A 23426-nucleotide genomic window follows, 5' to 3' on the forward strand; every position below is an offset into this window, starting at 1 on the left:
TTTACCACGTTTGAGTTTGTGCTCAGAAAAATTAGCTGGATTGCAGAGGATCCTGGTACCAAATACCACTTTTTGCAGTGCCAGCTTACAACACAGTTTGGATATTTTGGTACATCAAGGGCTACTGTTTATTTAGTAGAATTGGGGGAGAACTGGAGTTAAAAATCGGCAAGCTTCAGATGTGTTTTTTCCAGTGCTACTGGCTTGGGATGCATCAGGGGCAGATTTATCCACAGGAGGAGGAACAGCTAGCTACTCCTATTTTCACACAGATTGTACAATTCGGGGCTTGGGGCGAGATACACGTGTCAGAGCCCAGGTTTTGTGGCACTGGCATGCCAGGAGGCATGGAGGTCCGGAATCTTTTGGTGCAGTGAGAGCAACTCCATGGACTCTCTGACCTTGCCGTGAAAGTTGGGGCAGCAGCAGGGCCAAGGAGCAGCCGGGTGCAGGTGGCGGATTCCGGTTTCCGTGGCACCAGGGCTCGGGATTTAGGGGGCAGTCGGGGTGGAATTCAGGGGGCGGCGGCGGCTCCGGCCTGCGCCCTTCTCCCGGGGGCGGGAGCGGGAGCGGGGGGAGGAGCGAGGCAGAGGGCGGCGCGTAGCCGGGCTGGAGCGGTGCGATGGCAGCGGCGGAGCGCCCTGCGCCCTCGCTCTTCCCCTGACACCGCCAGAGCCCGGGGCTCGTCTCCTCGCCATGGCCGGCCATTCTCTGCTGACCGTTCCCAGGTAGGAGCCGGGCTGCCCCCGGGTGGGACCGCGGGCCCCTGGCTCTGCTCGCCGGACACCTGCCAACGCCCCTGGGGCGAGGAGCGAGCCGGCTGCGGAGGGGGAGCTCTGGCCGGCGATTTGGGGCGCAGACTCCCCTCCTGCCTGCGGACTGTGGAGCGAAGCGCTCCGGGCGCGCCGCTGTAAACGGGCTGCCGGGGCAAGGGGACTGGGAGCAGGCTAGTGAGACAGCGAACGAGGAGAAGGAGCGGGGAGCTCGGGGCTGCCAGCTGCCCAGTTAAGTACTGCCCAACACGCAGCCCCCTTGGCTTGTGGAGCTTCCTGACCCCTAGCACGAAGGGGGCTAAGCTCATAGGGACCTGTAGCCACCCTCCCTCGGGTGACTTTCTCCAGAGAGCCCAGCGGAACGGCTGGCAGGTGCTCAGTGCCTCGCAAAAACTTTTGCTGTGAAGGGTCCTAGTTAACCTTAATAATAATTAACAGCAAAGCCGTGAGGGAACTCTGATTCATGGGGGATTTAAAATCTCTCCCCTCTTTGCCAGAGCAACACTGTCTCTGTAAAAATAGTGATACAGATCTTGAAAATTAACAGCTCTAAAGCAAGGATAGGGTATTAGGATGGCTTTGTAGTAGAGAAAAATCTTGCCGGGCAGTAGAGAAAGTGGGATTTCTGATAAATGAAAAGTGGGACATTAGAAAATTACATTTCATCCTAAATGTTCAGTGAGATGTAGGATTGTTTAACTAGCAGTTGTTTACTTTTAATATCTGCATCCAGCAGATTCTCTCTCTTAGAACATGATGTTCAGCCCCTTGTAATATAGTGTTGATTTCGCTTTGGCACAATCTCATTTCTGTAGCAGTAGTGTAAAACTAAGTGCTATAAAAATGAAATGGCAGATCTTATCATGGCTTTCATGCTGATTAAGAAAATAACAGGCTGGGGCAAAAACAGTAAATAAAAGGTGTAGCATATAGCAGTGAATATGAATTGTGCATATGAATGTGCTAAGTGTAACTATGTGGAGCAGCAGTAGTTACATTTGCGGATTTGTTTTTTAAGCTAGTAATATTCTCTCAGATTTGGAGCGGTCTGCATTTATTTTACTAGTACACATCAGTCAGAGAGGCACTGCAGAAGAGAAGTATGCTTTTTTGAACAAATAATCATTTCATATATTGTGAAAACTGTTGAAGTAAAACAGTGGTGTCTAGAGTTTTAAAGAAATAGACCAGATAATGCATAATTTAGGAAGAGCAGAATATGGGTAGAAATCACTGTATGCAAAACTGTTATTAAATTGTATTTTAACACTGTACTTAGTATGCGATGGAATGTACTTTTACATTTTTCTGAATACATTTGTGTATATGCAAAAATAAAATCTAGAGATCAGCAAGATAAAGGGCTTTTAAAAAAAGCTGTGAATGTGGTAGTTTTGGATTTAAGTTAAAACATTAGAAATAAAAAAAACATTTAGGGGGCTTAAACACTGAACAGAAAATAAACATTAAAAACCAATCCAAATAAGGTTATTGGTTTTTCAGGAAAGCAATTAAAAAAAAAGATATCCTAGCGGCTTTTTCATCCCTTCTCACCGGACAGCCTGTGTGTGTCAACCACACTCATTTTATAGTAATAGAGCAAAATGCAAGTACACCCTTCTTGGCTGTCTCAGTTCTATAGGTTTCAGAGTAGCAGCCGTGTTAGATGTAGATAAGGCATTTTTGAACAGCTGATCGTGTAAGTGAGAGAATTTCCTTTTTAAGAGAAAATTGATGCCAAAAGGAAAATATTAAGGGTTGTTACAACAGGCTTCTCAGAGTAATCTTCAAAATGCGGTTTACTTTTGATTCTTGACAACAGACATTGTTTACTACTAGAGATCAAGGCATCTTAGGTTTTAGCAGTGGATACAATGGGTTTTTTTTTTTTTTTGCCTCTAGTAAGGCACTCTAAACAGAACTAAAATTAATGCTGATGTTAAGCGTGCCTGCAGTTAAAAGAGGGAAAATACATAGTGATAACTCTGTACCTTCCCCATGTCAGTTATCTCAGCTTCCAGTGGCTTTAATGGGAACACTTAGTGAATAGTAGTTGCAAGATAAGGGCTTTTGTCTTTATTTTAGTAGAGAAGACTGAAGAAAACTTGCTCATGTGTTTCTTATAAGAAACCCCAAAAGAAGGGTGCTGCTTTTCTTGGCAACATAACATTTCCTGGCAATTATTCAGTCTCCCCTCCCCCAACCTTGTGAGTAGCATCCCTACTGCATGTTTTTAAGCTTGTGACTTGGCTGCCCTGAAGATAGCCCTTCCTCTCCTCCATCAGGATGCAGTTGCAGGATCAGATCCTAAAATACACAAGTGAACTTAAAAAAAAAATCTATATAAGTTTTCAAACATTGACTACAGAGCTGTTTTTACAGTCTACCCTCATAACCAAAATCTGTCTTAAATTGAAAGGGATTCATTCTAATGGCCAGAAGGACCATTAGATCAGCTACTCTGACCTCTTGCGTATCAGAGGCCATTGCATTTCACCAGTTACCCCTGTATTGAGCCTATTAACTTATGTTTAACTAAAGCATATCTTCCAGAAAGGAATCCAGTTTTGATCTGAAGACTAAGATGTAGAATCTACCACTTACTTCCCGTGGTAGGTTGTTCTAAAGGTTAGTCACCCTCACTATTTAAAAAAAAAAAAGTTGTGCTTAATTTCCAATTTGAATTTGTCTGGGTTCAGCTTCCAACCATTGGATCTTGTTATGCCTTTCAGTACCCAGAATATTCTGCCTGTGAAGGTACTTATACACCATAAATGAGTCACCTCTTGACAACTTTTTGTTGAAGCAGATTGAGCTTTAAGTCTCTCATGCTAAAGAGATTTTCTCCAGCCCTGAAGTCAGCTGTGGCTCTTTTCTGCACCCTCTCCAGTTTTTCCAACAATTTTTTTTTTTAAATTTTGACATTGATATTGTAATGCTGCATACAACTCCAGTATCACCAGTCCCATATGCAGAGGTGATTTTCACCACTCTACTCCAGCTCACTACTGCCCTGTTTATACGTACAAGGAATGCATTATTAGACCTTTTAGCTACAGCCAGCACCACACAGGGAGCTCATGTTCATTTCCTTTTCTACTATGATCGCTAGAGTTTTTTTGAGAATCACCGCTTTCCAGGATGTAGTTTCCCATTCTGTAAGCATTGTGAGCACCCCTTGTTCATAGAGGTATGACCTTGCATTTGGTTGTATTAAAACTCATTGTTTGAATGCCCCCCCCCCATCTTACCAAGTGATCAAAATAGCTTTGTATGGCTGCCTTGTCATTATTTTGCCAAGTTTGTGTCATCCACAAATTTTATATTTACTATCAGGTAATTGATATAAGTGTTGATTAGTATTGACTTTAGTACTGATCCTTTGGAGCCCTACTAGAAACACCCCCATTCAAAGAGGATTCCACATTAATAACTACTTGAAAACAGTTAGCCACTTCTTAAACCATTTAATGTGTGCTTTGATACTGTATGGTTCTAATGTTTTCAATCAGAACACCATTTGGTACTAAGTCAAAGACCTTACAAAAGTTTAAGTATATTACACCAATGCAGTTATTGTTATTAACCAAAAAGTCAAAATCATAATAATAAAATCATGTTGCCAAACATTAAAGAATGAAAGGGTATGAGATTTAAATTATACTCCTAACAGCTATTCCATTATTTTACCCAATGTTGAGATCAAGCTCGTTACTCTGTGGTTATCTGGATCATCTCACCTTACCTATCTCAAAACACAACAAACAGTCTTCTAGAATTTCCCCAGTATTCCAAGATTTAATAAATATGAACATCACTATGCCAGCGATCTCCTACACCAGCTCTTTTTGAATTCTTGGATGCGCCTTATCCAGGGCTGCTGATTTAAAAATGCTTATCCCTGGTAGATACTGTTTAACATCATCCTTGTTTACTACTGGACTGGAAGGTACTTCATCATCCTAATGTGACACAAGTCTTTCATCTTGTTTCTTTCCAAATGCAGAACAGAAATATGTTGAACACTAGGTCTTTTCTGCATCATTAACAGTTTTACCATCTCCATCTACTATTGCGCCTATACTGTGATAGAATCTCTTTTGTTCCCAACATGGGGGGGGGGAATTCCTTAATTCCTCCCACCTCATAAGGTCTTTAGATTCTCTTAGCAATTTTTCATTTCATTTCTAATTTAGATTGCTTACTGTCAGTTTCATTCCCCCCTACCCCACCTCACCCCTTACAGGTTGCTTCCTCCCCCCCACCCCCACTTACTGCCTTCATTTCACCACTGAACCTGGATGGGCTTTTAGCCAGATTTGTTCTCTTGCTTGATTATGGACTTGGTCATCTAATAAACTCTTCTTAAAGGGATTCTAATTTTCATCCCCCTGTTTCTATCTAGTGATTGAAAAAGAATAAAGATTCATCCTTTTAAATGCTTGATAAAACTTCATTTGGATTCAGGAGTTAAGAAATATACTTTAAAAAGAGAAAAACCACACACACACCTTGTGGTAAAGTCATTTAGAACCAGCTGCTGTAGTTCTTAATTTCACCAGCTGGGAATTTGCTTGCTTCACTACTGTGCAGAGAGACAGCACAAGACCTGTGCATGCTTAAGCTGTCCCACAAGTCTTCAAAATAGGGGTTAAGTAAAGCTTGGGTGTGCCCAAGCCCACTCATGCATTTACACTGGCTAGTAGGGGACTATTCCAACAGTTTTTGTTTAGAGTTATTTTCTACTAGTTTTTATTTATTTAAAAACTTGCAGGACAGTTGAGATCATTGAACTGAGCACACTTTATACTGCATGTACTTGGATGACCACATATCCATGGAGAACAGAAGCACTTAGGTTATAACATGCATCTGTCACAAGGGTGTTGTGGGGATTAGTTAGCTAGTGGGCTCAATCCTTTAACTGGTTAAATCAGTGAAATTAACTCTCTCCATGCAGAGAGTCAGCACAGGGCCTGTGTGCTCCACTTAAGTCTGGAAAATGCAAGTGTAACTGTGCTGGCCCTCTACAGAAGCATGACTTTCACCCCATTCACGGGACTCCCATTGAAGTCAAAGAATGTTCCAGGCATTGAGCAGACCCAGAATGTGCACATGCTTTGAAGATGCACTTTTTGAAATTTTTAGTCATAATTATGACTTTAAATGTAAGCCAGCTTCTTTATACGCAACCTATGAAGATTGTTTCATTGGTAGTGTAAAAATAGAGTAGTTGCACAGAAGATCAGAGGGAAATTTTATATTAGAATAAACAGTTCTGCAGTGTATTCAGAATGGTCTTAATCTCTTTCAATTTTACATGGTCTGTGCTATTTCAGTTCCTAGTGGAAAGACATCAGATTAGTGGGGAAATGGTCTAACATGCCTAAAAATCAGCTTGTACATACACCGACAGTTTTATGCTACTATTGGCTTGTAGATGTGCCACCCTCTTAGTGCTAATGTAAGAAAGTTAATTGTACTACCGATGTTGTTTACCTCTTCTGAATAAGTTGTTCTAATGTTTATTAAAGGAAAAGACTGCTCTGCTAGTAACATCTGGATAGAAAGCTTGCAATCTGAAAAGAACTCTGAAATACAACACAGCCCTCCCCCAGCCCATAAAAAGGTGGTGTCTTAGATTATCAGGAACTACAAAATTGTAACAATGTATTTGTTAAAAGGAGTTAGATTAAAAGGTCATGTAGTCTTTACCTCACATTATATACTGTGGTAATTATGAGCTTTTACACACACACACACACACACACACACACACACACTATAAATCAAGTGAAATTCAATGCAGTGTTGTTCATTTGTTTCAAAAGCAAGTACCATGTTTGAACTATGCCAGTAGTGTGTGTGAAGTTGCAATCTACTGGATGTGAAATTGATTAGCATTTTAGAGTAGCACAGCCCTGGTTACAGAAATTACTCAAGCCATCCAGTGTGTGTTATGGGGGTTGTTAAATGTTAAACAATACTAAGGCATGGGTTTGCATTCTATCAGCAGCTTGTTTTGGTTTAAAGTAATGGAGATGGAGTCTACATATTATGTAGTCTAAAGATATTTATATTTGTAACTGAATAAAATGGCTGTTTTTCACTCTTAGGAGACATGACCTGTGAGCATCTTAGGATAGGGTGCTTAGAATACAGTGTATTTTACATAGGGACTAATCGTAATCTGTATAAGAGTTTGACTATTAAAAAAAAAAAGACTGTCATTAGAAGAATGTATTTTTTAAAAGAGGCCAGATTCCAATACCCTCCCCCACTGAGCGCCAAGTTAGTCCACAGCTAGAGTCCCCTGAAATTGGGGGGTCAGGGAGTGAGGGTTAGTCATGGAGTAAGGTAGTACTTGTTGTGAATAAGGATATTGGGATCTGGCCTGAGGAGGACCTTGCTAACGGAGGCATTTCTCTCCCTGCCCCGCTCCATTTCATCTAGCCAAAAATTCAAAAAAGAAAGGAAGAAATGTGTTAGTCATTAAGGTCACATCTACATAGCATTTTGAGCCCACCAGAGCGAGCCTCCTAGGCTGGTGGCTAGACTTCTGCTAGCGGGGGCTCATGCTCGTGCTCTGACAATAGCGGTTTACACAAAACTTTGAAGTTGTGACTTAGGCTGGAGCTCGGGCTCTGAACCACCGCCCCATCACCCACAGGCTTCGCAGCCCAGGCTGCAACTGCAAAGCCCTGGCTACACAGCTAATGTTAGAGCACTAGCACCAGCCCCACTAACCCAAGTCAGTCAACTCAGGCTGGGATGCCTGCTCCCAGGGGCTCCCAAATACTGCACAGAAACCCTAAAATGGCTGTCAAAGTGTTTCAGGCTGATGCTCACTATTTGGTATATGAACAGGGCATTTCACAGGTAAGCAGTGAATTATAGTCAGGAGTTCTCGTTATTACTTGGCAATTGAAGAGTGCAATGGGACTACTTGTGTAAGTACCACAGAACAGAAGGAAGAAAGAAAAATTGGGCTCTAGGTTCTGACCCTGTAATTCTTGTGCAGACAAAACTCCCACTTGATTTCCCCATAACCTCTTACTACCTAAGAATTCTGGTTGACATTCGTCTTTTATATATACATAATTTCTCCCTTAGACTATAATAGTGTTCTTGTAATTCACTGAGTAGCTGAGTCATTCCTCTAAGGTATGAAAGCAATCCTTTGCCCAGCAATCAGCCTGAATAGCCAGGCTGGGCTCAGGTATGAGGGGTGAGAAAAAGGGCAAATACCCACCAACCAAGCACAAAAAACAGTTTCACAGCTGCTCCATGAAATATACTGCAGCCTAGTGGCTGGAATAACTCTGCAGTTATCAGAACAAGCTCATGCTCTGGCATGAGGAGAGAAAGTGAGGATCTTTAGCTCACCCTTCACCTTGAGCTGCTCCCAATTCATGCTGTGCATACTACCCAGAAAGTTAGCTTTCAGCTGGGTTCCATGAAGTAGAGCTCCATGCACACCTCTCGTTATGCCACAGAAACGACTTTTTCTACTGCTACTGGGCCTTTGAGGAGGACACTCAATTTTACCCAAAATCTTTATTATGAAAGTCAAGATCTCAGTGATCTGACTATGTACCGTTGGGTTTAGTGATCTGTACAGTTAGAAACAGTGAATTTTAGTGTTTTTAGGAGAGAAACAGAGGATCGTTCTTACCCATGGTTTGTTGGCCCAGTTCCCGACTGCCTCCTGCCCTCTGTAGTCTTGTATATCTGTGCAAAATGAATGTAAGTCACCATCAAATCAGGCTGCTAGTGTTTTCACGCCAATGTTGCTCTGGTATGAAACAAACAGCAAGGCAATAGAGGATCGGTCATTAGAAAAAGAGGAGCCCTGATACAAGCAAAGCACTAGGGAAGGAAAGCCAGGATTGCTGGGCTCTTGCTCTGGATACATGTGGTCTGGTGTAAACAAAGCTAAGATGATCACATGGCTGAATGATACTATGCTACCAAAGGGATTAATAGTACTGAGCTGCCCTAACAAGGGGAGTAAAAGAAGTTTTTCAGAAGTGATTTTAGAGCCTTGTTTGCTTTAGAAAGCCCCACAGATTTTTGATCAATGAATAGTTAACTTCATATTGTCAACAATGAAAATGATTGAATTCGTGTTTCTCTGGGATATCAGAAGGGAAATAGAGCTTCATTCCTACAGAGGAACTGAAAGTACCAGTCTCATGTAAATTTTTAAGAGAGATTTTCTATGAGCAAGTGATGACAGAATATAGTCTTTAGCGTCAAAGTGATCACAGATTGTTCCTATACAATTTAGCTAATAGCTTAGTATAGTTTAGGAGCAGATCTGCATGTGGTCATAGAAACAGTCTCATTAGAGCAGTTGGAACTTCTGAATGTAAATTAGATGCAAACGCTCAATTTAGACCATTTTACTTTATCATTCCCTTAGATCAGAAATCATATCAGCTCACGTCAGTTCGTAATCAAATACTATGGAAGGCATCCATCTAATGCTTGAGAGTCAGGTTGTCCTTCCTTAGGGCCAAATGTGCTGTTACATGTTCAGTGGGAATTGCACCCATGGAATTTGGCTTTTTGTGGAATCAAGATTAGTGGCTATTGCTTAATTAAGTGTAACACAAACTCTTACAGATAATCTTCCACCAGCCTTCGATTTGTAACAGAGTTAGATTCAGTGTGTGTTGGTTGCTCTGTGCGCTCAACTTTTAAGGTTGTACCTGATCAGAATAGGTGGTTTTATTTACCATAAGTAACTTGACTTACTGTCTCTTCCCCCCCTCCCCCCAAAATAGCATCTTCTGTTAAGGATTTAGATCTCTCACCAGTTTTATATTTGTGAGATTCCATTTACTTCAGTAAAGTTATTGCTGACTTTATGCCACTGTAAGAGAAAGGTGATCAAGCCTTGTGTACAGAAATTGGAATATGTTATCAGTAACTTAACTGATGTAAAATTATTAGTGTATAGGATATTTTCTTACCATATACATGCCCTAAAGTTGATTCCAGTGTAACTGGATATAGTGACTGGAGTAGAATTAAAGTGGTTTGCAATTTCAATCACGGTGAACCTCTCTACAGATGTTACTGTCATTCTGTGACAATGAAGACTCCCTATAAGTGTACTGTGTAAATCAGCTTTTAAAATTTGAAAGCTAGTAAAATTGTGTGTTAAAACCATAGTCAATTCAGGCACTATTTCTGATAACTTAAGAGTCAAACATATTTTCTGTCTTTTAATAAAGGGACCAAGATCCAGAACTGGATGGAACAAAGAATAAATTTAGCAGATAACATTTTCTAGAAGAGTGGTTTTCAAAACTGCGGGTCACAGTGAATGTAAGGCACTGGGTCACGGTGACTCTGGTCAGCACCACTAACCAGGCTGTAAAAAATCCCGGTGGTGACGCTGCGTGGCTAAGGCAGACTAGTCCCTACCTGTTCTGACACTGTGCTGCACCCCAGAAGCAGCCATCAGCAGGTCTGGCTCCTAGGCACGGGGGGCTCTGCGTGCTGCCCCCGCCCCAAGCACTAGCTTGAGCTGGGGGGGGGGCAGTGCCTGAATGCAAGAGACACATGGATCTGCTTGTGTGCCTCCACCTAGGAGCCAGACCTGCTGCTGGCCACTTCTGTGGAGGACACAGCTTGGTCTGCACTGCCAGGACAGGCAAAAAGCCTGCCTTAGCACCCCCGCTGCGCTGCTGCCTGGGAGCCGCCTCAGGTAAGTCGGTGCCCCAATCCCCTGCCCCAGACCCCCCACCAAACCTGGAGCCCCTGCCTGCACCCCAAACCTCTCAACAATTTTCTTCAACTGGGTTGCCAGAAAAGAAGTTTGAAAACCACTGGTCTAGAACAGCCTTCTGTCCCACTGATAAATCACATTGATGCTCTGAGTGTAGCAAATTGCATTACATTATACAGAGAATTTAGCAAAACAGGAACTGTGTCAACTTCCATTTTTAATATCAATTGAGTACAGATTTGCTATGCAGGAGATCAGCATTAGGTCTTGTAATTAGATAGGAAGTTCAACCAATTGTTTTGTGAAGATTTAAGTGAATTGCCAAAACCAACCCACATAGTGACCTGTGATATAGAGAACTGAATGCTACCGAAGGTTATGAATGAAGTCTCAATAAGCTTGTGAGAGATGTTTTCACACTTAATTTTGCATTGGATAGTACTTATTTCTGGAAAGGAGGGGAAAAAAAGCTTGCTTAAAATCCAGCAGAATTAAAGCCTGATAGAATTCTAAACAACTGGTCATCTGAATTTGTTTTAGTAGTGTGCACCAAACTATGTAAGGCGAAGCCTGCTGATAAAGAGATCTTGGCACCCCAAGTATAAATTGTTGTAGGGATATAAGCCTAGACTATACATTGCAGGGAGATTGGGGTGGGGGAGGGGGGAAGAGAGAAGACATGGCTGGGCCAGATCCTGAAGTCCTTATGCATCCATAATACAATAGGAATCTTGCTGACTCCAGATTCATTGAAGTCAAGCCGGGAGGGATTTTGGATGTTCAGCAACTCCAGGAGCAGGCCCAGATGTGTCAGCTACTATTAGCAGTCTAACTGAGGTCAGCGACAGATTGTCCCAGGCACTGTGCAAAGAAGGAAGCACTCTGAAGAGCCTAAAGTCTGCAAAGGCAAGAGAATGGGGAATTAGCTAGATGCATTATGGTTTTAAGTTGCCCCTCAAGAATAGACCACTTCAAAAGTCTGCTGCAGTTTCCACGGTAAACATCTGATGAAGTGAGCTGTAGCTCACGAAAGCTCATGCTCAAATAAATTGGTTAGTCTCTAAGGTGCCACAAGTCCTCCTTTTCTTTTTGCGAATACAGACTAACACGGCTGTTCCTCTGAAACACTTCAAAAGTGTTAACAAAAAAGGGGCCATTTACCATACGCTATGCCATGCCAGCCAGACACATTCAGGGGCATAAGATTTGATCAGTATTTAAGATATCTGGGGAGGGACAGGTCAACAAATTATTACCAGGCATTGCTGCTTCATCTGCCTTTTTGTAGCTCTAGTAGCAGTATTAATAGAGTTTCGTTTAGGATTTCTGTAAGCAACCTTTGCTCATCATTACATGATTATTTTCACCTCTACATTTTCCATATTTGCTTTTCTATGGTTATTTTATTTAATATTGAGCACAGATCTGCATTTTATATCAATTCCATGCTGTGTGTGAGGTTTTACTATATGAAGGGGAGGATTTAGGCCCCGATCCTGCAAACATTTATGTATATGCTTAACTTCAGGTGTGTGGGTAACCCCACTGATTTCAATTAAACTACTCATGTGAGTAAAGTTAAACATGTAACTAAGTGTTTGCAGGATCAGGTCTTACATTTATAACAGAAGTCTGCATAGTCCCTCCCTGGCACCATGCCCCCCCCCCCCATTTTTAACTCTTCCCATCTCTCAGTGACAGAACTGGTGTTTTGTGAAGCCCATGGTTAGACAGGAAAGCTTAAAACAAAGTCACTTCCTGGTAGTGATTGCTCAAGCACTTATTGAATCTGGTCTCCCTTCAACCAGTTTTACACTGGTATAACCCCATTAGGCCCTTGACAGCTGCTTCTGATTTATATCAGAATCAGGCCCTATGTATGTAAACATGGTTATCCTTATTTTAGGAATCATCACCAAATAAAAGATAGGAGATTTCCAAGGATACAGCATGTTTTTCAGTGTAACTTGCAGTTAAGTGGGGGTGTTCTCCAGTAGTTTTTTTTTTTAAATCCTGTTTTACAAATAAGGTTGAACATCATTAATGCCCACAATAAAGGCTTCCTGATTTTGAATAGAATTATTGTATTTGAAGAAGTGATGGCATGTGAGATCTGAAAATAAAACAGGTGCTTAGTGAACTTTGCTTTTTTTTTTTTTTAAATGCATAAAACTAGCAGTATATCTTTTACTCATTTGCTTTATAGATCATATCAGCCTCCAGACCAGATTGAGGGGAGGTGGTCAGCACCCTCAATTCCCAGTGAAATCAATAGAAGTGGAGGGAGCTGCATAGCTTTTGAAGGCCCTTAGCACTGTACAGGTCAGACCTAGATGTTGTCCCATTACATTATGCATGGGTCCCACCTCCATAACAAAAACACCCACACATTTGTTCAAGGTATTTATAGATTATCATCTGTTTGACTAGCCATCTGTGCTCTGATTGAAGTACACACGTCAAGACTGATCAAAACGAGTTGTGTTAGAATAGTAATTTCAACAGCATCTAATCTACAGCTGTCACTGTACAGTGACTATATTGACCCTTTTACATGCAAAGTTAAATTTTAAAACAGGGTACAAAATTCAGCAGATACCAGCAGCATTGGAAGGACAGCAGGAGTAGTCTGTTAGGTTCTGGTTCAGAAAAGATTGATTAAGTGAGGTAGGGCCTTACTTCCTTGGATGGTTGAACAACAGCTGTTGACTATCTACCCCTAAACTATGATCCCGCCATTGAACAGACAGCTATAGGAACTTGAAAATTCCATGTAACAGTTTTTAACTATCCCAGGGATGTTAAAAGCTTTTTACAAATGACAAGTGATTCTTAAATACTGTTTATTGGGATTTTTTGCAAAGCTTAAAGAAGTCTTTAAAAAGGCATTTAATTACTCCTCTTTGTATACTCGATACTTACATGTTTTAGATAATTTTGATAGTTCGCAACCTTTTGTCAGAGAGATAAAGCTTAAATGAAGCTCTGAGCACAAGATACCATAGTGTTTGGATTCATTTAAAAAAAAACACACACATAGATGGGGCCATTATGCATATTGAATGTAGTAGTAGCAGCAATGGGATAGTAAAGGGTGAATGATTGCTCTTGATGATACATTTTGGCTGACTGATGGCAACAGCTCATTTATTCCTCTCTTGGTAGGCCCCATGGGGTACTATTCTCTTCTTGTACATTACACTTTTATAATGAAACCCAGTAATTTAAGTATGAATATTCTAAAGTTGCAAATAAGCCACTGGCACAAAGCCAGTGGTCTCTGTTGTGATGTTACATTGTGGAGCTGCACCCTCCCACTGGAAGCAACAGGAAATATTGCATCTCAGAGCTCCTAGGCATACCATGGGAATGCACCCACTGCTGCATCTCTTCAGGTGTGTAACATACACTCATTTGCATGTCCATCCAACTCCTTTGGAGTGTCTGCAAAAAGACTAGCTCGCAGTCTCTGTCCTTAGGAGGATAAAAGAACAAAGACTATGGTCAGCCCCTGCTCTAGGAGTATAAAGTGGCTTAAATCCTTCTCTTGGGTACCTGTGCAGGGTCTAGTCACAGTCTGACCCAAAGAAAATAAAATTAGAATTACTACTAAAAGATGCTGAAAAACTAAGAAGTGATGTATTATCACAGGAGGCCAAAGGAACTCGGGTCTCTCTGGGTATGTCTACACTGCAATTAAAAGCCTATGGCTGGCCCATGTCAGCTGATTTGGGCTAACAGGCTGTTTAATTGTGGCGTAGATGTTCAGGTGTGGCTAGTGCCCAGCTCTAGGACCCTGCGAGGTAGTTGCCTTTATTCCCAAAATTTCCTATATTTATTAATGCAATAACTAATTTTTGGGAGCGGCTAAAACTCTCAGTTGTCTACACCCAGGAACATGAGATCTCCGAGAAACACTTAGATGCTGCAAAGGCAGGCTGGCAGTTTAGTAGCTGGCAGCCTTCCATCTGAATCACTGCTGGCAAAGTAAATAAATAAAAACAGTTCTGGGTTAGGGAGGATTGTGCTACTGTAAATGCCATCTTTTACCTAAGACGGGAAACTGAGGTGATAGAATCATAGAAATGACGACTTCTAGGGTCCCTTCCAGACCTACAAGTCTAGCCCCTTACCCTGTGGCAGGACCAAGTAAACTTGGACCATCTCTGACAGGTGTTTCTCTAACCTATTTTCTAAAAACCTCTAGTGATGCAGATGCCACAGCCTCCCTTAGAAGCCTATTAATAAGGCTAACGACCCTTATCATTAGAAGGTTCTTCCTAAAATCTAGGCCATTACTTCTTATCCTATCTTCAATGGACATGGAAGACAACTGTCCTCTTTATAACAGCACTTAACATATTTGAAGACTTATCAGGTCCACCCATCAATCTTCTTTCCTCAAAACAAAACATGCCCAGTTTTTTTTAAAAAAATGTTTTCTCCTAGGTCAAGGTAATGGAGTTCTCTACTCACCCCTGGGGCATCTCCTTGTGGCTGCATCTGGGAAATAGTTCCACCCTGTCTGACACCCCCTTCTGTTGCCCATTCATTCTGCAGCCCCCTTCTTATGCTCCTGGAGTTGTAGTTCTTCCTCTTCGTTAGTTAGAATGCTCCTTCTTTGTACTTAGCCCTCTAGCCAGGTTACTATAGTTTTCCCCTTCTGGGGTATAAATCACATCACTGGACTAGTTTACCAGATATTCTGGTAGTCCCCCAGTTTAAAGCTATGCTCCTCTACTATGCCAGTGGCTATTAGAGGAACCATTCCTTCTGAGCCAGGATCCTAGGTCTTCTACTCATCCTCTGGATCCTCCCTATGGTTTCTCTAAGCCTAGAGAGTAACTACAGGTTTTTATGCTACAAGCCCCTTCTTCTCTTGCTTCCTGGCTTTATACAAGCCCCCACCTATTCCAGCCCAGATGAGCTCCATCTTCAATTAGGGCTTGACAGTGAAGCCTAAATCTACCTCCATGTGCACTCTACCAGGTTAATTATCCCCCTCTGAGCCACTTTAACCCTTTCAGGGGTGATGTGGGGTGAACATCCCATTACAGTCAGGTTTTCTAAATGTTTTGTTATTTTCATAGCTCTCCTCTGGACTCCAATTTGTCAACATCTTTCCTAAAGTGTTGGACAGAACTGGACACAGTACTCCAGCTGAAGCCTTACCATTGCCAAGTAAAGCAGGACAATTACCTCACATGTATTACTTATGACAGACTTGTTAATACACCTGAAAATGATATTGGTCTTTTTCACAGCTGCATCACATCGTTGAGTCATTCAGTTTACAATCCACTATAACCTCCAGATCATTTTCAGCAGTACTAGCCCCTATCCAGTTACTCCCCATTTTGTGGTTGTGCATTTGTTTTTCCCCTTCCTTAGTGAAGTACTTCTTTGCACTTGTCTTTATTGAATTCATCTTGTTGAATTCAGACCAATTCTCCAATCGGTCAAGATCATTTTGAAGTCTAAGCCTGTCCGTCAAAGCACTTACAACCCCTCTCAGTTTGTATCATATGCAGATTTTGTAAGCAAACTGTTTACTCCATATTGACTAGTACTTGACCTGGGATTGACCCATATGGAACCCCACTAGATACACCGTCCCAGTTTGATAGCAAGCCACTGATGACTCTGAGTACAGTCTTTCAACCACTTGTTCACCCACTTTATAGTAATTTTATCTACATCACATTTCCCTAGCTTGCTTAAGAGACTATGGGACTATATCAAAAGCCTTACTAAAATCAAGATATATTACATCTACTCCTCCCCTCCCCCACTCCAGTTCCCAATCTACTAGGCCAGTAACCCTGTCAAAAAGGAAAGTAGGTTGGTTTGGCATGATTTGTTCTTGACAAATCCATGGGGGCTATTCCTTATAATTCTATTATCTTCTAGGTGCTTACACCTATATTGTTTAAGAATTTGTTCAGTATCTTTTGAGGTATCAAAGTTTGACTTGTTGGTCTAGAATGCCCTAGGACCTTTTTGTTCCTCTTTTTAAAGGCAATTACTATGTTTGCCCTTCTCCATTCCTCTGGAATCTCACTCGTCCTCCATGAGGTTCTCAAAGATAATTGCTAATGGTTCTTAGATTGCTTCAGATAGTTCCTTAAGTAGCATAGGGTGAATTTCATTAGGCCCTACTGATTTGCATATATCTAACTTATCTAAATATTCTTTAGCCAGTTTTTTTCCTATTTTGGCTTGTGTTCCTTCCCCCTTGTTGTTCATGTTTATTGTGTTGAGTATTTGGTCACCCTTAACGCTTTTAGTGAAAACTGAAGCAAAATATGCCTTAAACTCCTCAGCTTTCAGTCATCAGTTCTTTGATCTTTTTTTTTAGACCTACACTGACCTTCTTTCTCTCAGTCCTTATATGTTTAAAGAACCTCTTCTTATTGCCTTTTATAGCCCTTCCTCAATGTAACTCATTTTGTGTCTTAGCCTTTCTGAGTTGATTCCTACACACTTAGGCTAATTTTTCGTACTCCTCCCTAGCAATTTGTCCATGCTTCCACTTTTTGTAGGATTCAGGTCATTGAAGAGCTCCGTATGGAGCCATATTGGCCTCTTACTATTCTCTCAAGCTTTCCAGAATAGTTTGCAGTTGTGCTTTTAGTGTAGTCTTCTTGAGAAACTGTCGGCTCTCCATTTTCTCTTAGATTTGCTTCCCATAGGACCTTAAACTCAGAGAGCTAGTAGGTAAAGTCTGCATATCTGAAGCCCCTGGTCTTTATTCTGCTGCTCTCACTCTTTCTTTCTCTTAGAATCTTAAAATCTATCATGTCATGATCACTTTCACCCAAATTGCCTTCCACCTTCAGATTCGCTACCCATTACTCCCTGTTAGCCAGACTCAAGTCTAAAATGGCTGTCCCCCCATTACTTCCTCCACTTTCTGGTACAAAAAGTTGACCCAATAAATTCCAAGAACGTAATGGCAGTTTTGTGTTTTGCTGTATTACTTTTCCAACAGACATCTAGGTAGTTAAAAAGTCCCCTACTAGAACAAGCTCTTGTGTGTTGGATATTTGTTATTTCTTCTGGAACTGCCTCATCTACCTCCTCTTCCTGATTTGGTGGTCTATAGTAGATCACCTTCATGACATCAACCCTTTTTATCTTTACCCAGAGACTCACAACAGGTCTGCCGCTCACCTTCTACTGGAGCTCAGAACAAGTGTATATATTGTGGATGCATAATGCAACACCTCATCCCTTTTTACCCTGTCTGTCCTTCCTGAACAAGACATACTCCTTTATATAAATATTCCAGTCATGAGACTTAGCCCACCACATCTCTATGGCAATTGTCATAATTTAGCTTAGGTATGAATACTTCCAGCTCTTCCTGTTTTATCACCCCATACTCTTTACTTTTGTTTATAGATATTTAAAATTGTTATCAGATTACCGCAATGATTTCCCTCTTGTTGTTGTTGTGATCCTATTGTGATCCCTGATCTCAACATCTAACCCTCTGTTGAGGTCACCTTTTGTATACCTATCTGTGTGCTTTTGGTATCTGCCCCCTTTGAACCTAGTTTAAGCCCTCCTCACTAGGTTGGATGTTGGTGTGCATAGATGTTCTTTCCTTTCTTGGTCAGAGGGTCCCCATCTCGTCCCAGCATCCCTTCTTCTCAGAACAGCCCCTGGGCAAGGAAGTCAAAACCCTCCTGCCCACCTCATTTGAGCAGGCAAGTATTCATCTCCATGATGTGTCTCCTTGCCTGGGTTCTTATGGCTACTTATGTTCATTATAGTTTCTATGGTATTCTCCATAAATGTAGGTATATTATATAACATGGGTGTCATCGCTAAAGTCCAAGTTGTATTGTATTATGCTTCTCTACGATCTCCCTGAAGTTTTGATAAGAAGAGATATCTTTCACTTACTGTGCAAAACTGTTGGCTAGAGTTGCTATATACTACTGAACAGTTACTATATTGCACCCTCAAAGATGGTGGATGAAGTGATCCCTGTTTGTAAAGTGCTTTGGGATCCTTCTGGGTGCAAAGTGAAAGTAAGATCATGATCCTTTGACAGCTGGAGCCCCAGAATGAAGTCAGAGGGACAAATTGAGCCTGGGCTTATGTTAACACTAACAGATTTAGTAATGGATTTAAGTTACAAACAGATTCAAGTTTATTTATTGGGATATTTAAAGTTTTAAATTACTTTCAAAGTGACAAAGTTCCAGGTAGCAATAGGCACACATTGATTAGGGGCATGGGGGGAGGGGGGACAACTAGGTCAAACACTAAATTATGCTCAACTGTTGCCTGGATTTAGGGAAATACCACTCTGACTTCTAATAATGCCTCTCTGACTACTCTGCCAAATTCAAGAAAGGGTTTAATCAGGTCTGGAAGTCTCTTCTCAGTTGCTGGTGGTCTCCATCTCTACCCTAGACTCAGAGGAAGACCATACAAGCTGAGGTTCCTCCTACCTTGCCAAGGAAGAGCGGTGAGATTTTGAAGACTTACCCAACATGGACTAGAAAAAAAAGTTGAAACCACAGAACATATGCAGCAAATGTTGGCGTCAGGAAGGAAAGAGACAGGCATAAGGAAGCATAAAAGGGTAATGGGAGTCATTGGGGTTGAGGGCAGGGGATTGTGTGTGGTTGGTCAGTGGGTGTGCAAGTATGAGAGTGAGAAATGAAGTCAGCCAGAGAGCTGATCAGGAGGCAGCGTTCAGGCGAAGTTTAGGTTAGTAGGAGAGGTGGGATAATGAGTAAAACAGTGGACAAAAGCTTCTAATGTTTTGATCAATTTTGGATTAAGTGTAGAAATCAGAAATATACGATTGGGAGGGACCTCGATACATCATCTAGTCCAGTCCCCTGTACTAAGTCAGAGCTAATTATCATCTTGACCACATCAGACAGGTGTTTGTCTAACCTGTTCTTCAAACCCCCAATGACAGATTCCACAGCCTCCCTAGGTAATTTGTTCCAGTACTTAACTATCCTTACAATTAGGAAGTTTTTCCTAATATCCAACTTAAATCTCCCTTGCTGCAATTTGAACCAATTACTACTTCCCCTTAGCCACAGAGAACAGGAGAACAGTTATCACCCTCCTCTTTATAACAATCTTTTATGGTCTTCAAGTCTTTTCCAGACTAAACAAACCCAATTTAAAAAAAAAAAGTTCCTTGTAGGTCATGTTTCCTAGACCTTTCGTCATTTTTGTTGCTCTCCTCTTGACTTTCTCCAATTTGTCCATGTTTTTTTCATGAAGTGTGGTGCCCAGAAGTGAACACAATACTCCACATGAGGTCTTATCAGTGCTTAGTAGAGTGGAAGAATTACTTCTTGTGTCTTGCTCGCAACACTCCTGCTAATACATCCCTGGATGATGTTCACTTCTTTTGCAACAGTATTACATTGTTGACTCATCTAGTTTCTGATCCACTATAACCCGCAGATCCTTTTCTACAGTACTCCTTCGTATGCAGTTATTTCCTACTTTGTATTTGTGAAATTGATCGTTCCTTCCTAAGTATAGTACTTTGCATCTGTCCATATTGAATTTCATCCTATTTCAGACCATTTCTCCAGTTTGTCAAGATCATTTTGAATTCTAATCCTGTCCTCCAAAGCACTTGCAAAATACTATCTAAACTTTGATAGGCGTTTCTCAGAACTTTGAGGCTGCTGGCCCTCCAGTGTGGTACAGCTTGGAATTCTAATTCAGGATTCTTTTACTATCCATTTTTGCTAGTTTTCAGTTTCATCATCAACAGAACATTAGGAACATTGTATGCCATAGCTGGAATTTAATTGTACTAAAAAACTTCACTGCATTTATTCAATTCACTTACTTTAACAAAGATTATCTTCTTTCATTCTGTACAGCATTCTGTACGTTCAAAGTGTTGAGATTAAGGATCATAATGAAAAGATGAAAAGCAGTAGGCTTTTATTGTACTAATCCTATTAAGAACTGTAATGGGCACTTAGTATTTATTGAACATGTTCCTTAAATAGGAACCATTACTGATCATCAGCGAGTTTTTGGAAGCTCAAGATGGTAGAAAATTGAAGTTTGTTGATACTGTTTCACAAGATTAATTTTCTTTAGCGATAACCTGGGGAATTCTTTAAATTACATCTACTTGTGTGATGTGTAGCACCATCTGCCACATCTGCAAGGAAGACAATTATTTTTAGGAGCAGATGTGTTTTTTGATTAAGCCTTGAGTCATCAAGGTCACTATTTTTGACATATTCAGTACAGCAAAATAGAAGCAATCATTTCACATTTTGGCCCATTATTTAAAAAAGAATGTGTTTTATTACTGCTAGCACTTTGATTCCTTGCAATTGCTTCCTGTACTCTCATGGAGTTAGCTATAATTTCTGAGTAGTTGACTTGCCTTCTCAGTGGAAGCATTATGGGATTTAGAACAGTCTTATTCATAGTCAATAGGGCAAGGTTTTTGGCAGACAAGAAGCCCCTGACAGACTCCTTGTGTCTTCCAGAGAGAGAAGTAGCATATGACTTGCCTCTTCTCATCTCTAGTGTCTTCCGGTTAATTCCCTAGCTTTATTTTTAAAGGTAGCTTGCAGGGAAGGCAGTTTCACGATCCTCAAAGTCAAAGGAAGGTTCTTTCAGTGGGAAAGTGGTTGACACATCCTTCTCCTCCCCCATAGTCTTCTACAACAGGACCTAAGATACCTATTAGATTTTATGGTTGCACTGCAGCTTCAGTTCAATGAGCAGTGAACATACTTCAATGCCAGCAGAATTCCTGGAAGAGGAATTCTAACACTGCACAGTCTGGGGTATGTCATGGTAGACCAAAAGGGCTCTAAATCCAAACGTGTAGCAGCAGCTTACTTCAGGAGGCATTAAGATACAGGTGCTGCTTCAGTTTTGCCAAGGCTGTTTAGCAGACTTGCAGTTTGCTAGTAACATGGTCACCCAGCCAAAGCAAGAGAGTTTCCTATTGGAAGGAGGAGACAAGACACTGATGCCAACTTGTGATTTTAATCACAAAATTTCATGATAATTGGCATTTTCCCCTCAAACTTCAGTTTCTGGATTCTTGTAGTACCATGAGAATCTCAGCTTTCATTAAAAAAAATTCTAGCCCTCATGCTTGCAGAGGAAAAAAAGCTTGGAAAATGTGACAAGCATACCCTACTTTGTCAAAGTGGAAGGCAAATAAAATGAATCCCAAAATTGTTTCTAGAATCTCATGACTTAAGCCAAACCTATGATTTTTTGAATGCTTGGGAATTGACAATATTGCAAGTGTCCAAACAAACCCAACCTTTTAGCCCTTTCGTGGGCTCAGAATTCTTTCAGCCCTCCTGCACCACCTCTCTAGATGGCTCCATAGGATGGCCCATGCCCCCTTTCTGTGTAAAATCCCAGGATTGAAACCTTAAATTGTGGGCAACTATCTGCACTAAACCCATAACCGTTCTGCTCTATAGCCTACAATGCCTGCTACTCTTACTCCTTTCCTGGCTTCTTCTTCACACAGACTTTCCTAGGTTCCTTCTCCAGCTCCCTCTTAACAGGGAACCACTTTTGAGATTTCCACTGATCCCAGAAAGCTCCCCAGGACAGTACTGCTCCTACCAGCTAATCCCTTATGCTGAGACATGGTTGCCTCATATTTCCCAGCAGGCTTGCTCTCAGGTGCCTCCTCTTGGGTATATGAGTCCAGTGCAGGAGAGAAACCATGCACAGTTCAGAGCTAGGATTTGAACCTCTTAAAAACCCAGCTCATCCTGTGACCGAGTGCAAAAGGCCCTGGTTTAAATCCTGCACAGGATGTCATTGAGGCCTTGAAAATTATGGCACCTTTAAATTAAACTCTCAAGTGAATCATAGAATATCAGGGTTGGAAGGGACCTCAGGAGGTCATCTTGTCCAACCCCCTGCTCAAAGCAGGACCAATCCCCAACTAAATCATCCCAGCCAGGGCTTTGTCAAGCCTGATCTTAACTTCTAAGGAATGAGATTCCACCACCTCCCTAGGTAACGCATTCCAGTGTTTCACCACTCTCCTAGTGAAAAAGTTTTTCCTAATATATTGATATTGATGAGCACAGCGTGAGCATGGGAATGGAACAGAAAGGCCAACTGGGGTAATGCGACTGTGTGGCTGCAGGAGAACCCTTTTGGATCTCGCTGCTGAAGAGCTGAGAAGGGCAGACAAGCTATGCACGCCCCAGAAGATTTTTCCTGGAAAGACTGTCCAGCTGGCTTTGCCACAGAATGAAGGTGGGAGAGCTGAAGAGCCTGAAGAGGGTGTCAGCCATCTGCTTCCTGTGTTGGGATGTAAAGCTCAGAAGGGAGCCCATAAGATTAAAAGGAGAACCAAAAAAAAAAACACCACACTCAGAATTTTGAGGGATGAGGAGATCTTACAGAGGAGGTGAGCTAGCCTCAATCTGACCCCATATTGAAAGAAAGATTTGTGAACCTCAGGAAACAGAGGCTGAGTTTCAGCAAAATCTGACCTCTTGGTAACTTTACTTTGATTTTGTTACTCTTTTAGGCTCTAGATCTTCTTTGACATGGGATGACCTACTTGAAGCAGCTTACTGGAAATGAGCCCGCACATGTGCATGTGCTAATGTGCACCTGCTTCACGTGCAGACTGCACTGACGGTGTACACAATGGCTAAATGGGGACCCACATACTATAGCCAATATGGGGATGTGCACTGTGTGTCCAGTAGTGCATGGACAAAGTTAGTCATTGTCTTACTTATACAAAAGGCACATCCACAAACTTACTGAAAACTAGGCATTAGAATCCTGAAGTTTTTGCCAAACCTTCTTTGTTGTAGCTGCCATGTTTGATCACCCTTTAAATAAGTCAACCAATCTGACCAATCCAGCAACTGACCAATCCAGATGAGTGATTCAGT

At 41.5% G+C, this 23426-nt stretch overlaps 1 protein-coding gene across 11 annotated transcripts in view; it reads left to right on the forward strand.

Moving 5' to 3' along the window:
- Positions 1-614: 614 nt before the first annotated feature.
- The window catches only part of SPHKAP (SPHK1 interactor, AKAP domain containing), a 106600-nt gene continuing 83788 nt past the window's right edge, over positions 615-23426 (forward strand). For 5 of the 11 annotated variants that reach the window (XM_073359839.2, XM_073359841.2, XM_073359848.2 and 2 more), the window contains exon 1: positions 615-728. In XM_073359839.2, the coding sequence (XP_073215940.2) occupies positions 697-728 (32 nt within the window). In that variant the 5' untranslated portion in view covers positions 615-696. Of the gene's footprint in view, positions 729-753; positions 1005-3326; positions 3402-12718; positions 12835-18939; positions 19112-23426 lie in introns of those variants that run through there. The other 6 variants (XM_073359842.2, XM_073359844.2, XM_073359843.2 and 3 more) reach the window with 6 other exon arrangements.

This window comes from Lepidochelys kempii, chromosome 9 (assembly GCF_965140285.1).
Source record: "Lepidochelys kempii isolate rLepKem1 chromosome 9, rLepKem1.hap1, whole genome shotgun sequence".
In the NCBI taxonomy this organism is placed as follows: Eukaryota; Metazoa; Chordata; order Testudines; family Cheloniidae; genus Lepidochelys; species Lepidochelys kempii.